This window comes from Oncorhynchus clarkii, chromosome 27 (genome assembly GCF_045791955.1).
Source record: "Oncorhynchus clarkii lewisi isolate Uvic-CL-2024 chromosome 27, UVic_Ocla_1.0, whole genome shotgun sequence".
Lineage (NCBI taxonomy): Eukaryota > Metazoa > Chordata > Actinopteri > Salmoniformes > Salmonidae > Oncorhynchus > Oncorhynchus clarkii.
This window is the reverse complement of record NC_092173.1, coordinates 42,403,386-42,420,362: the sequence shown is the minus strand read 5'-3', so window position 1 is coordinate 42,420,362 and position 16,977 is coordinate 42,403,386. Positions and strand designations below refer to the sequence as shown.

At 42.8% G+C, this 16,977-nt stretch overlaps 1 protein-coding gene across 1 annotated transcript in view; it reads right to left on the bottom strand.

The window, feature by feature from the left end:
- Nucleotides 1-15,380: 15,380 nt before the first annotated feature.
- Nucleotides 15,381-16,977, bottom strand: part of LOC139386071 (fibroblast growth factor receptor homolog 1) — a 24,488-nt gene continuing 22,891 nt past the window's right edge. The window contains exon 11 of the mRNA XM_071131493.1: nt 15,381-15,996. Coding sequence (XP_070987594.1) covers nt 15,895-15,996 — 102 coding nt within the window. The 3' untranslated portion in view covers nt 15,381-15,894. The remainder of the gene's footprint in view (nt 15,997-16,977) is intronic.

Below are 16,977 nucleotides of genomic sequence, written 5' to 3'. Positions count from 1 at the left end.
TGTAAAATGTATTTTCTTCAAAGTATAATTTTTTGTTTTAAGTTCTAATGTTACTGTCCCCATTACAACAAAATTCCTAAATACATTTGATTTTTGTCCTTGAGAGACATTGTTAATTGAAATACTGGAGGACTGCTTCTTCTGTACTAATATGGAGGACCAGTGGCTTCAAAAGCCTCTCATTGGCCAATACACAGCATCTATACATCATTGGCCAATACACAGCATCTATACATCATTGGCCAATACACAGCATCTATACATCATTGGCCAATACACAGCATCTATACATCAATGGCCAATACACAGCATCTATACATCATTGGCCAATACACAGCATCTACACATCATTGGCCAATACACAGCATCTATACATCAATGGCCAATACACAGCATCTATACATCATTGGCCAATACACAGCATCTACACATCATTGGCCAATACACAGCATCTACACATCATTGGCCAATACACAGCATCTACACATCATTGGCCAATACACAGCATCTATACATCATTGGCCAATACACAGCATCTACACATCATTGGCCAATACACAGCATCTATACATCATTGGCCAATACACAGCATCTATACATCATTGGCCAATACACAGCATCTACACATCATTGGCCAATACACAGCATCTATACATCAATGGCCAATACACAGCATCTATACATCATTGGCCAATACACAGCATCTATACATCATTGGCCAATACACAGCATCTATACATCAATGGCCAATACACAGCATCTATACATCATTGGCCAATACACAGCATCTATACATCAATGGCCAATGCACAGCATCTACACATCATTGGCCAATACACAGCATCTACACATCAATGGCCAATACACAGCATCTATACATCAATGGCCAATACACAGCATCTATACATCAATGGCCAATGCACAGCATCTACACATCATTGGCCAATACACAGCATCTATACATCAATGGCCAATACACAGCATCTATACATCAATGGCCAATACACAGCATCTATACATCATTGGCCAATACACAGCATCTATACATCAATGGCCAATACACAGCATCTATACATCATTGGCCAATACACAGCATCTATACATCAATGGCCAATGCACAGCATCTACACATCATTGGCCAATACACAGCATCTACACATCAATGGCCAATACACAGCATCTATACATCATTGGCCAATACACAGCATCTATACATCAATGGCCAATACACAGCATCTATACATCATTGGCCAATACACAGCATCTATACATCATTGGCCAATACACAGCATCTATACATCAATGGCCAATACACAGCATCTATACATCATTGGCCAATACACAGCATCTATACATCAATGGCCAATACACAGCATCTATACATCAATGGCCAATGCACAGCATCTACACATCATTGGCCAATACACAGCATCTACACATCAATGGCCAATACACAGCATCTATACATCAATGGCCAATACACAGCATCTATACATCAATGGCCAATGCACAGCATCTACACATCATTGGCCAATACACAGCATCTATACATCATTGGCCAATACACAGCATCTATACATCATTGGCCAATACACAGCATCTATACATCAATGGCCAATACACAGCATCTATACATCAATGGCCAATACACAGCATCTATACATCATTGGCCAATACACAGCATCTATACATCATTGGCCAATACACAGCATCTATACATCAATGGCCAATACACAGCATCTATACATCATTGGCCAATACACAGCATCTATACATCAATGGCCAATGCACAGCATCTACACATCATTGGCCAATACACAGCATCTACACATCAATGGCCAATACACAGCATCTATACATCAATGGCCAATACACAGCATCTATACATCAATGGCCAATGCACAGCATCTACACATCATTGGCCAATACACAGCATCTATACATCATTGGCCAATACACAGCATCTATACATCATTGGCCAATACACAGCATCTATACATCATTGGCCAATACACAGCATCTATACATCAATGGCCAATACACAGCATCTATACATCATTGGCCAATGCACAGCATCTACACATCATTGGCCAATGCACAGCATCTATACATCAATGGCCAATACACAGCATCTATACATCAATGGCCAATACACAGCATCTATACATCATTGGCCAATACACAGCATCTATACATCATTGGCCAATACACAGCATCTATACATCATTGGCCAATACACAGCATCTATACATCAATGGCCAATACACAGCATCTATACATCAATGGCCAATACACAGCATCTACACATCATTGGCCAATACACAGCATCTATACATCATTGGCCAATACACAGCATCTACACATCATTGGCCAATACACAGCATCTATACATCAATGGCCAATACACAGCATCTATACATCAATGGCCAATACACAGCATCTACACATCATTGGCCAATACACAGCATCTATACATCAATGGCCAATACACAGCATCTATACATCAATGGCCAATACACAGCATCTATACATCAATGGCCAATACACAGCATCTATACATCAATGGCCAATACACAGCATCTATACATCATTGGCCAATACACAGCATCTATACATCAATGGCCAATACACAGCATCTATACATCAATGGCCAATACACAGCATCTATACATCATTGGCCAATACACAGCATCTATACATCAATGGCCAATACACAGCATCTATACATCAATGGCCAATACACAGCATCTATACATCATTGGCCAATACACAGCATCTATACATCAATGGCCAATACACAGCATCTATACATCAATGGCCAATACACAGCATCTATACATCAATGGCCAATACACAGCATCTACACATCATTGGCCAATACACAGCATCTATACATCATTGGCCAATACACAGCATCTATACATCAATGGCCAATACACAGCATCTATACATCATTGGCCAATGCACAGCATCTACACATCATTGGCCAATACACAGCATCTATACATCAATGGCCAATACACAGCATCTATACATCATTGGCCAATACACAGCATCTATACATCATTGGCCAATACACAGCATCTATACATCATTGGCCAATACACAGCATCTATACATCAATGGCCAATACACAGCATCTATACATCAATGGCCAATACACAGCATCTACACATCATTGGCCAATACACAGCATCTACACATCATTGGCCAATACACAGCATCTATACATCAATGGCCAATACACAGCATCTATACATCAATGGCCAATACACAGCATCTACACATCATTGGCCAATACACAGCATCTATACATCAATGGCCAATACACAGCATCTATACATCAATGGCCAATACACAGCATCTATACATCAATGGCCAATACACAGCATCTATACATCAATGGCCAATACACAGCATCTATACATCATTGGCCAATACACAGCATCTATACATCAATGGCCAATACACAGCATCTATACATCAATGGCCAATACACAGCATCTATACATCATTGGCCAATACACAGCATCTATACATCAATGGCCAATACACAGCATCTATACATCATTGGCCAATACACAGCATCTATACATCAATGGCCAATACACAGCATCTATACATCAATGGCCAATACACAGCATCTATACATCAATGGCCAATACACAGCATCTATACATCAATGGCCAATACACAGCATCAGCAATCCAGCGTTTTTTTTTCTTCTATACATCATTGGTCATGAGCTTGTGACTAATACAGTGAACAATATTGTAGGTTTAACCCATAAGTTTGTTGTATTCTAAAACAAACACTTCAGTTCCTTTTTACAGATTAACTCTGGTCCTCGAAAGTATGGGTCATTTTTTTGAAGGATGGATTTGACTTTTAAATTATTTATTTTATTTTATTTTTAGACCATTTGTTGGAGGGGGATAGTAATCAGTGGGTTTAATGTTACTCTAGTCACATGACTTTTTATTTTGTTTCATTTAATATTACTTTCCATGCAGCGTAGTTCTGACATAGCTTAATTTAAATGACAATATTATAATTTATATGCAGTGTGTTGTTGTTTTTTAAAGCCCAATGCTATGATTTCAGAAGGATGAGCCAAATTGATTTGTGACCTAAGGTGGGAGACCAGTGTCCTCTCAGCACCATCTTGCAGCCTCAAAATGTTTCCCCCCCTCCCCCCCTCCCCCTCTTTTTACATTGTAGTGAGTTTACAAGCAATCCTCCCCTTGCCTGCCTCGTCAGAACCACATTGGAAGTGTGTAGGGGTTGACATTGGGTTAAATGCCACAGACTTTTTTTTTTTTTCTCGCTTTTGCTAGATTACATGTCACACCTTTTGTCTAACTGTGGAGTCAATGTTTTTTCTCCCTCCCTCTTAAAGCGCTGTAGGTATCTGGATGTCTGTTTTTTTTGTGCTCGTAGTGTGTCTGCCGGAGGCAGTGTTACTACTGTCTGCCCCGTGCTGAAGTCCAAGCCTTAACCCTTAAAGGACACCCAGCTGCAGCAGTGCTCTGACCTTCTCGGGCTCCAACTACTCATCTTTGTACGCCTTCTATGCTTGCTACTAACCCCCCCCCCCCTCCCCCTCCAACCCTCCTTTTCTTGTAACAACCTGACAGGCTGTCTGTGGGAAAAGCATAAGACTTCACCTCAAGACCTTAACTATTGGAGTAGACATTACAGTACCTACCTGCCAGGGACCATTTGACCAGCAGGTAATTAACCTTTTTTTATTTAACGAGGCAAGTCGGTTCAGAACAGATTCATATTTACAATGACGGCCTAGAAACAGTGGGTTAACGACTGATTTCTACCTTGTCAGCTCGGTTGATTTGATCCAGCAACCTTTCGGTTATTGGCACAACGCTCTAACCACTAGGCTACCCTGCCGCCTCCCTAATGCTGCTACAAGGTCTCTAGTGACCACTCTCTCTCTAGAACTAAACATCTATTCTAGAACTAAACATCTATTCTAGAACTGTGGAAGGAATGAAATAGAACACACCCAGACCATATTATAGACACCTTTTTGGAATGTGTGTGCGGGAAGACCTGTGTGATGTGTGTGTATCATGTGACAAAATAGTGGTGGTCCACAATGTGACCTGCTGTGTTTTTTTTTGAAAGGGAACAGGAGACCAGCTGGGTTGAGAAGAGGGTGTGTGGGGGAAGGGGACTTCCTGGTCTGATAAAGATGGATGACGAGTGTAAAGGAAAAAGATAAATAAAGCTGTGAGCTCTAAAAATAAGAGTGGAAGTACAGTTCTCTCTGAGTCGCTAGATGTTGTATTCTTCTATCAAATCACTAACATGTTTTGATGACTTAAATGACGTAATTCTATCTATGTACTGAACACATTTCAAACGGCAGTCGCACATCTAAGCAATCTTTTTTTTTTTTTTTTGCAGGTGCGTGACAACAGTTTGGAACAAGATGAAGGAAAAAAGGAAACTGCACACCTGCTCTTGATAGTATCGCTGATCTTTACGTGTCGGCCTCAACCTCTGACGAAGGCCGCGAGGCCGATACGTAAAGCTTATTAAAGAGCAGTGATACGATCAAGAGCAGTGTGCCGTTTTCATTTTTCCTTCATCTGTGTACTGAACAAAAATATAAACACAACATGTGAAGTGTTGGTTTTCATGTTTCATGAGCTGAAATAAAAAAAAATCCCAGAAATGTTCCATATTCTCAAAAAAAGGTTATTTCTCTAAAATGTTCTGCACAAATTTAGTTTACATCCCTGTTAGTGAGTATTTCTCCTTTGCCAAGATAATCCATCTACCTGTCAGATGTGACATATCAAGAAGCATCATTACACAGGTGCAGCTTGTGCTGGGGACAATTAAATGCCACAGATGTCTCAAGTTGAGGGAAACTGCAATTGGCATGCTGACTACAGGAATGTCCACCAGAGCTGTTTTGCCAGATAAATGTTATGTTAATTTCTCTACCATAAGCCGCCTCCGTCATTTTAGAGATATTGGCATTACGTCCAACCGGCCTCACAACCGCAGGCCACGTGGAACCACGCCAGCCCAGGACCTCCACATTTGTCTTCTTAACCTGAAGGGTCATCTGAGACCAGCCACCCGATGAAACTGGGGGTTTGCACAACCCAAATAATTTCTGTAAGAAACCGTCTCAGGGAAGCACATCTGAGTGTTCGTCGTCCTCACCAGGATCTTGACCTGACTGCAGTTTGACGTCGTAACCCACTAGGGTCTCACCTTCGATGGCCACTGGCACGCTGGAGAAGTGTGCTCTTCGCGGACGAATCCCAGTTTCAACTGTGCTCCTGTCCAACATTGTGAACAGAGAACCCCACCGTCAGCATGGGGCAATGGTAAGGGCAGGCATAAGCAACGGCCAACGAACACATTATATGGATACCGTGACCAGATCCTGAGGCCCATTGTCGTGACATTTCATCCGTCGCCATCACCACACTTCCAGTTCCCAACGATATCCAGCGATTTTAGCACAGCCATTGAAGAGGAGTGGGACATCATTCCACAGATCACAATCAACAGCCTGATCAACTCCATGTGAAGGAGATGTGGTCGTGCTGAATGAGGTAAATGGTGGGTCACACCAGATACGGACTGGTTTTCTGATCCACTCCCTTTTTAAAGTTCTCAGTATTCACAGTCATGTGAAATCCATAGATAAGGGTTAATGAATTTTTTTAATTGACTGATTTCCTTATATCAACTGTAACTCCAGTAAAATCTTAGCAATTGTTGGGTGTTTTATATTTTTGTTCAGTGTAGATGAGCATTTAGTTGTTAAGATGAGTAATTGACATACTAGTCATTTAAAGGGATCAGATTCGATACACTAACTTCTTAGTAAAGGACAACATTATTCACTACACTGACATCTCTCCAGTCCACAACTCTTTATTTACTTTAGTTACGTTACAGTATCAAAAATACAGCTCTGGACGCTTTCTCAAACAGGTTGTGCCTCCAGTGATACTTTCTCAAACAGGTTGTGCCTCCAGTGATACTTTCTCAAACAGGTTGTGCCTCCAGTGATACTTTCTCAAACAGGTTGTGACTCCAGTGATACTTCCTCAAACAGGTTGTGCCTCCAGTCATACTTTCTCAAACAGGTTGTGCCTCCAGTCATACTTTCTCAAACAGGTTGTGATACTTTCTCAAACAGGTTGTGCCTCCAGTGATACTTTCTCAAACAGGTTGTGCCTCCAGTCATACTTTCTCAAACAGGTTGTGATACTTTCTCAAACAGGTTGTGCCTCCAGTCATACTTTCTCAAACAGGTTGTGATACTTTCTCAAACAGGTTGTGATACTTTCTCAAACAGGTTGTGCCTCCAGTCATACTTTCTCAAACAGGTTGTGATACTTTCTCAAACAGGTTGTGATACTTTCTCAAACAGGTTGTGCCTCCAGTCATACTTTCTCAAACAGGTTGTGATACTTTCTCAAACAGGTTGTGATACTTTCTCAAACAGGTTGTGATACTTTCTCAAACAGGTTGTGCCTCCAGTCATACTTTCTCAAACAGGTTGTGCCTCCAGTCATACTTTCTCAAACAGGTTGTGCCTCCAGTCATACTTTCTCAAACAGGTTGTGATACTTTCTCAAACAGGTTGTGCCTCCAGTCATACTTTCTCAAACAGGTTGTGATACTTTCTCAAACAGGTTGTGATACTTTCTCAAACAGGTTGTGATACTTTCTCAAACAGGTTGTGCCTCCAGTCATACTTTCTCAAACAGGTTGTGACTCCAGTCATACTTTCTCAAACAGGTTGTGATACTTTCTCAAACAGGTTGTGACTCCAGTGATACTTTCTCAAACAGGTTGTGATACTTTCTCAAACAGGTTGTGATACTTTCTCAAACAGGTTGTGATACTTTCTCAAACAGGTTGTGATACTTTCTCAAACAGGTTGTGCCTCCAGTGATACTTTCTCAAACAGGTTGTGATACTTTCTCAAACAGGTTGTGACTCCAGTCATACTTTCTCAAACAGGTTGTGATACTTTCTCAAACAGGTTGTGCCTCCAGTCATACTTTCTCAAACAGGTTGTGACTCCAGTGATACTTTCTCAAACAGGTTGTGACTCCAGTGATACTTTCTCAAACAGGTTGTGCCTCCAGTCATACTTTCTCAAACAGGTTGTGACTCCAGTGATACTTTCTCAAACAGGTTGTGACTCCAGTGATACTTTCTCAAACAGGTTGTGATACTTTCTCAAACAGGTTGTGATACTTTCTCAAACAGGTTGTGATACTTTCTCAAACAGGTTGTGATACTTTCTCAAACAGGTTGTGCCTCCAGTCATACTTTCTCAAACAGGTTGTGACTCCAGTGATACTTTCTCAAACAGGTTGTGACTCCAGTGATACTTTCTCAAACAGGTTGTGCCTCCAGTCATACTTTCTCAAACAGGTTGTGACTCCAGTGATACTTTCTCAAACAGGTTGTGACTCCAGTGATACTTTCTCAAACAGGTTGTGATACTTTCTCAAACAGGTTGTGATACTTTCTCAAACAGGTTGTGATACTTTCTCAAACAGGTTGTGATACTTTCTCAAACAGGTTGTGATACTTTCTCAAACAGGTTGTGATACTTTCTCAAACAGGTTGTGATACTTTCTCAAACAGGTTGTGATACTTTCTCAAACAGGTTGTGCCTCCAGTGATACTTTCTCAAACAGGTTGTGATACTTTCTCAAACAGGTTGTGATACTTTCTCAAACAGGTTGTGATACTTTCTCAAACAGGTTGTGATACTTTCTCAAACAGGTTGTGATACTTTCTCAAACAGGTTGTGATACTTTCTCAAACAGGACGACGACATGTATTCTAGTGGGTGGGCCTCTGACCTTCTAAGCCCACCCATGACTGCGCCCCTGCCCAGTCATGTGAAATCCATAGATTTATTTTTAATGAATTTATTTCAGTTGACTGATTTCCTTTTTATATGAACTGTAACTGAGTAAAAATTGTTAATTGTTTCATGTTGCGTTGTTTTATATTTTCTTTGTTCAGTAAAAATGGTTTCTCTGTCCAGATCACAATGCGTGTGACTACCTCCGGAGGTGGTCAGGAAGATCAGATCACAATGCGTGTGACTACCTCCGGAGGTGGTCAGGAAGATCAGATCACAATGCGTGTGACTACCTCCGGAGGTGGTCAGGAAGATCAGATCACAATGCGTGTGACTACCTCCGGAGGTGGTCAGGAAGATCAGATCACAATGCGTGTGACTACCTCCGGAGGTGGTCAGGAAGATCAGATCACAATGCGTGTGACTACCTCCGGAGGTGGTCAGGAAGATCAGATCACAATGCGAGTGACTACCTCCGGAGGTGGTCAGGAAGATCAGATCACAATGCGAGTGACTACCTCCGGAGGTGGTCAGGAAGATCAGATCACAATGCGAGTGACTACCTCCGGAGGTGGTCAGGAAGATCAGATCACAATGCGTGTGACTACCTCCGGAGGTGGTCAGGAAGATCAGATCACAATGCGTGTGACTACCTCCGGAGGTGGTCAGGAAGATCAGATCACAATGCGTGTGACTACCTCCGGAGGTGGTCAGGAAGATCAGATCACAATGCGTGTGACTACCTCCGGAGGTGGTCAGGAAGATCAGATCACAATGCGTGTGACTACCTCCGGAGGTGGTCAGGAAGATCAGATCACAATGCGAGTGACTACCTCCGGAGGTGGTCAGGAAGATCAGATCACAATGCGTGTGACTACCTCCGGAGGTGGTCAGGAAGATCAGATCACAATGCGTGTGACTACCTCCGGAGGTGGTCAGGAAGATCAGATCACAATGCGAGTGACTACCTCCGGAGGTGGTCAGGAAGATCAGATCACAATGCGAGTGACTACCTCCGGAGGTGGTCAGGAAGATCAGATCACAATGCGTGTGACTACCTCCGGAGGTGGTCAGGAAGATCAGATCACATTCAGTGTCTTTTTAATTGTTCATACCGGTCAACAAACAAAAATGTCAGGAGGATCTAATCAGAATCAGAATGTGGACAAGATCTGATCACAAAGAACGCAAGTTAGAACCAGGAACAAATACTTTGAAACCAGTTTAAAAAAAATAAATAAACAACTTTCAATAAATTTGGTATAAATACAGTCCTTTAAAAGTCAAAGTTAACGTGAATACTCAAGTGGTGTGACCACATTCATCTCATTATTGTTTTTGCTAAGTGCACAGAAAGAGTGAAATCACAGCAGGATGTGTACTTCCATTCAGAAGTTATTCACTATGTATTTTAGGGCTCGTTTTAATTGAATGTGGTTGTTTTTCGGGTGTACAGCAAAGTAAGGAGTTCCTGATGCTGTATCATTACACTGCATCATAGAACAGGGTTCTGCAGTGTTCTGTCGTTTTCACTCCCTCTGTTCCTCTGCCTCATCTTTGGTAAGGTATTTAATGTGAGCCCAAACGCACCATATCTGGAGAGCCAGACAGAGAGAGAGGAGGGGGAGGGGATACAGAGTGTGTATTTACATCAGTGTAATTCCAGCAGACAGTTGTGTCTTACTGATACACCCAGGAGCCTCCCTGCTGCCAGGATCAGAGCCCCCAGTGTTTGCAGCCAGAGGGGGGCACAGAGGGGATGGGAGAGGACCCCCCCCCCCCCCCCTGCTGGTACCCATACAGCCACAGGGGTAGACCACCTGAAATTCTTGCAACATGAGAGAATGTTCCAGAATCTTTCCATTTACTTCAGTCTGGAAACCAGGGCTTGTATTCAAAAGTGTCTAGAATCAGGTCCATGTTATTCCATTTTTCTAAGTTAAAATATATTGTTCAGTGAGATGAACCAAAAACATGACTGGAGCTTACAGCGGAGATCCCTCTCTTATTAGAACGTCTTACTTCAGCAGACCACTTCTGTGAAAGAGACAGCATAGTGGATTACACCTTTACCTTTTAGTCATGGAGGCCTGTACCCACAGATGACTGTCTGTGAAGCTGCTCTTCCACTGGGCACCGTGGTCACAGAGGACTGTCTGTGGAGCTGCTCTTCCACTGGGCACCGTGGTCACAGAGGACTGTCCGTGGAGCTGCTCTTCCACTGGGCACCGTGGTCACAGAGGACTGTCTGTGAAGCTGCTCTTCCACTGGGCACCGTGCCCACAGAGGACTGTCTGTGAAGCTGCTCTTCCACTGGGCACCGTGGCCACAGAGGACTGTCTGTGAAGCTGCTCTTCCACTGGTCACAGAGGACTGTCTGTGAAGCTGCTCTTCCACTGGGCACCGTGCCCACAGAGGACTGTCTGTGGAGCTGCTCTTCCACTGGGCACCGTGGTCACACCACTCCACTCCACTGAAGACACCATCCAGCCCAACTAGAACAGGACTTTATATGAACGCTGGCATACGAAGACCTAGATATTGAAGACGGTACATAATTAACTGTTTATCTTTCATTACGTGTTGCCTTGCAGTCACTCATTAGACAGGTTATGTTGTGAACTCGGAGAAAAATGCTCAACTGAAAGTGAACCTATATTTAACTAGGCAAGTCAGTTAAGAACAAATTCTTATTTACAATTACGGCCTAGGAACAATGTGTTAACTGCCTTGTTCAGGGGCAGAACAACAGATTTTTACCTTGTCGGCTAGGGGAGTCGATCTAGCAACCTTTTGGTTAGTGCTCTAACCACTAGGCTACCTGCCGCCCCAACATTGCAAAGAAAGAGAGACTGATTTCCCCCCCCCCCCCTCCCCCATAAACGTAACGGATATACTGTATACCAGGAGTTGTGCCAGGCCTGCCACGTCTGTTGACTCATCCAACTGTAACATATAGAAGTCACTGGCTTGTATGCCAAGCAGTAATTGTTTCAATACATCTCCTGCCATATCACTGATGCGTTGTGAAAAAATTGTGTTGTTTGATGAAGGCATTGTCTTCATAGTTTTTTGGGTCCTTTTCCCCCAGCATTGTCCCAGCCATATAAGCAGCAGCAGAGAGAATGAAGTCCTCCACAATAGTATGGGGCTTCCCTGTCCCAGCCACTCGTCCACAATAGTATGGGGCTTGCCTGTCCCAGCCACTCCTCCACAATAGTATGGGGCTTGCCTGTCCCAGCCACTCCTCCACAATAGTATGGGGCTTGCCTGTCCCAGCCACTCCTCTACAATAGTATGGGGCTTGCCTGTCCCAGCCACTCCTCCACAATAGTATGGGGCTTCCCTGTCCCAGCCACTCCTCCACAATAGTATGGGGCTTCCCTGTCCCAGCCACTCCTCCACAATAGTATGGGGCTTCCCTGTCCCAGCCACTCGGTAGCTCACCATATAAGACTCTTCCAGCCCCTTCTTATAAATGACATCTGTTGCTTATATACATGTCTTACTACTCGAAAGTCGTCTTTTATTCTCGCTCAAAAAACTCCTGTGGCTAATTTTTCAATTTGTCATGTTTCGTTTCTAAATGTTTGCGCAAGAGTGAAGGTTTCCTGTGAGAGAGTATCGGTTAATGTGATTGGATGAGTATCGGTTAATGTGATTGGATGTTAATTATTTGACTAGGCTACCTGTATTTGACATTGTGTTGTAATTTCGCTGAGCACTAGATGGTTTCATTTGATTTTTGGCAGTGAAACGAGGCTACTCAGGCGAGAAAAAGACATCACCCAAATGTATAGCCCCTGGGAGAAAATGTGATTTATTTTTTTTGGCATACCCCTGATGACCTTGCGTGTACCCCAGTTTGAGAATAGCTGTTGTAGAACCTGAACCTGCAGGAGTGGGTCACTGCTTTGATGTTTGCAGGGGTCTCACCAAGGCTTTTTGAACTCTGGGAGGGGGACACCATGGAGTTGTCAACTGTGATGGAGAGGTCTTGGAGCGGGCGGGCAGCTCTGTCTTGTTGAGGTTGAGCTTGAGGTGGTGGGATGACATCCAAGCTGATATGTCTGTCAGGCACACAGAGATGCATGTTGCCACCTGGGTGTCAGAAGTGGGGGGGAATGAGAAAAGTAGTTGTTTCATCAGCATATCAATGATAGGGCCTGTGTGAGGATATGACAGAGCCTTATTAAGAGGAGAGGGCCTAGAACCGAGCCCTGGGGGACACCAGTAGTAAGAGTATGTGGTTTAGTTACAGATTCTCTCCACACCACCAGGTAGGAGAAACCTGCTAGGTAGGAGGGAATCCAGAAGTGTGAGGAGCCTGGGACTCCCAGGCCTGAGAGGGTGGAGAGAAGGATATGATGGTTCACAGTACATTTGTGGGCCACAAATGGCACACTAGTCCCTATATAGTGCATTACTTTTGACCAGAGCCCTATGCACTCTATTCCCTATATAGTGCACTACTTTTGACCAGAGCCCTATGCACTCTATTCCCTATATAGTGCACTACTTTTGACCAGAGCCCTATGCACTCTATTCCCTATATAGTGCACTACTTTAGACCAGAGCCCTATGCACTCTATTCCCTATATAGTGCACTACTTTTGACCAGAGCCCTATGCACTCTATTCCCTATATAGTGCACTACTTTTGACCAGAGCCCTATGCACTCTAGTCCCTATATAGTGCACTACTTTTGACCAGAGCCCTATGCACTCTAGTCCCTATATAGTGCACTACTTTTGACCAGAGCCCTATGCACTCTAGTCCCTATATAGTGCACTACTTTTGACCAGAGCCCTATGCACTCTAGTCCCTATATAGTGCACTACTTTTGACTAGGACCCATAAGGCTCGGGTCAAAAGTAGTGCACTATACAGAGAATAAGGTGGCATTTGGGACTCACAGCCTCTGTGTTTTGAAGGCACCTACCTACCTCGTACAGCTGACTCCACACCATGCTTCTTCTCCCCAAGGTTGTCTGTCACTACGTCTAGCCAGGTCTGAGCTATCCATCCAGCCCTGGACAACAGAGGGAACTACACATGTTAATGTGAAGCCTATGATACAGAAACTGTGACCTACTGTTCGATAAGCATAAATATACACAGGTGCAACTGGACGTTAAATTGTAATGCGATGTTTAACATTGAGTTGAGGAGTCTGCCGTAAAGTGTAAAAACTGTGGCAAATGAAATATGCATACAAACCCTTGGACTACTGTTAAAAGTAGACATATCACAAATCATGGGAATATTTAGCATTATATTATAGCATTATATTTGGGGGGGGGGGGGGGGGGGGGGGGTCGAATCATGACGTCAGTGATTTTCAGGTCGGAAAGTCGGTCGCTCTAGAAATATATAAGAGTATCCCATTTTGAAATGCCGAGTTGGATGACCGTTCAAAACGATTTTTTTTATCAGTCGGAGCGCGTTTTTTGCCCTGAAGTGCCGAGTGTCGTGAACGCACTGAAGTCGGAGATTTCCGAGTTCCCAGTTGGTTTGAACGCGGCATCACTAGTGGAATTGCTCTTTCAACTGACGTCACAGGGAACTCTCTGACGCAGAAAAAAATAATTGTTCCTCTACCACGCGGGCGACAAGTTTCCACTAGATCGCACCGCCATAAAGTCAAAATGGGCTAGATTGTAAAAATTCACGAAAAAAAAAGTACGGTAAGGGGTAAGCATAAGGTTAGTAGTGTGGTTAAGGTTAGGTTTAAAATCACATTTTAACAAGAAACATTTTATAAACAGTTTTCCTGTAAATATATAACCCCTATAGGCAAGGTTTATGACTTTGTGCTTGTAAATAGTGTGGCTACCCGATATGTCCACCAGATATACGGTAGCTACAGCTGTACAGGTGCAACCCAATACGTTCATTGGACTTTGCATTGAGGACTTAGTTTTATGACTATGAACTGATAGTCAAATGGAAGTCCACACACACGTAGAATACATATATAGTATATTAACTGTGTAGCCTACTGCACACTGTCTACAAGTGTATCCACAGGGGGGAGCCAGAGACCAATTAAAGTATCAAAGCCAATGTACGTATGCGATTTATCAGAGACGTACTGTAGTATACGTACGTACCTACTGTATTTTCAGAATAATACGGTCTTAATTTAACATTGTTTTGAAGGTTGTCATAACACACCTTAACCAATTGGATCCTTAGCTAAAAAAAAGAGAGTTGAAAAGGTGTTGTTGTATGTGTCGACCTGCTTGGCTTTATCTTGGCCAGGTCGCAGTTGTAAATGAGAACTTGTTCTCACCTTGGCTTATCTGGTTAAATAAAGGTGTTCCAGGGCCCATAGGGCTCTTATCAAAAGTAGTGCACTATGTAGGGAATAGGGTGGCATTTGGGATAAAGTCATACTGTGAAATGACTCCTGTTCGAGGGGGCCAAGGTGTGAGGTATACTGATCCTGGTGTGTCTACATTGCGTTTACAACAGTATTAAAAGAGACCAGTCCCAGTTTGTTGTTGAATTCACACTTTATTGTCCCAGCAGGGAAATTTATTGTGCAGTTAAGAGTACAAAGCTACTCAACAAGAACTTCCACTTTTGTCATTGTGCACTTCCCAAAATGGCACCCTATTCCCTATATAATGCACTACTTACCCCATAGGGCTCTAATCAAAAGTAGTGCACTATATAGGGAATAGTGTTCCATTTTGGATGCAGACATTGAGTGCTAATAGTCCTTGGTCCAAGATGACCCAGCCAATAAATCACTGTTATTATTAAACAACCCCCATTTTTTGTTGTTGTAATGAATAAAAATGGTATTTCCTGAAATATTACACAAGTCATTATTACTTCTTACAGTTTATTTACATAAGTGGCAGTAGCGCCATTAAGAAAATGTATAATTAACAAAATATCTCATTTCAAATGATTTGAAATGACCATGAGATAGTAGCTTCACATTGTTGACTTCATTATCAATTCCAGGTATCGAATATGTTCCGTTTGGATACAGCATCATCTCAAAGCTGAGTTGTCGAGATGTACCGTTTGACACTTTTGGAGTCGTGGCTGTCCGTCTCTCCCGTTTCTAGAAGTCTTGGGTTCTCCACATCCACGTAATCCTACAAAGAGATGCTCACTTCAATAAAAGAAGCCCTACGCAAATCGGTCTATGTATCTGGATCATGCTACTGCTGTGGGACTTCTCCTGTGGGGTCCCTGCTCTGGTTCTAAAGTCACAGGACAGGTGTAACCCGCAGGATGCCTACAGGAAGTTTTACTGTCTATAGTCAATCCACCTTTTTACATTTCAGATGAAGGTAAAGAGGTGAGGAGATTAACCACACTATTCTATTGGGATGGACCACATGATCAGAGAGATTAACCACACTATTCTATTGGGATGGACCACATGATCAGAGAGATTAACCACACTATTCTATTGGGATGGACCACATGATCAGAGAGATTAACTACATGATCAGAGAGATTAACCACATGATCAGAGAGATTAAACACACTATTCTATTGGGATGGACCACATGATCAGAGAGATTAACCACACTATTCTATTGGGATGGACCACATGATCAGAGAGATTAACCACATGATCAGAGAGATTAACCACACTATTCTATTGGGATGGACCACATGATCAGAGAGATTAACCACATGATCAGAGAGATTAACTACACTATTCTATTGGGATGGACCACATGATCAGAGAGATTAACCACATGATCAGAGAGATTAACCACACTATTCTATTGGGATGGACCACATGATCAGAGAGATTAACCACATGATCAGAGAGATTAACCACACTATTCTATTGGGATGGACCACATGATCAGAGAGATTAACCACATGATCAGAGAGATTAACCACACTATTCTATTGGGATGGACCACATGATCAGAGAGATTAACTACACTATTCTATTGGGATTGACCACATGATCAGAGAGATTAACCACACTATTCTATTGGGATAGACCACATGATCAGAGAGATTAACTACACTATTCTATTGGGATGGACCACATGATCAGAGAGATTAACCACACTATTCTATTGGGATGGACCACATGATCAGAGAGATTA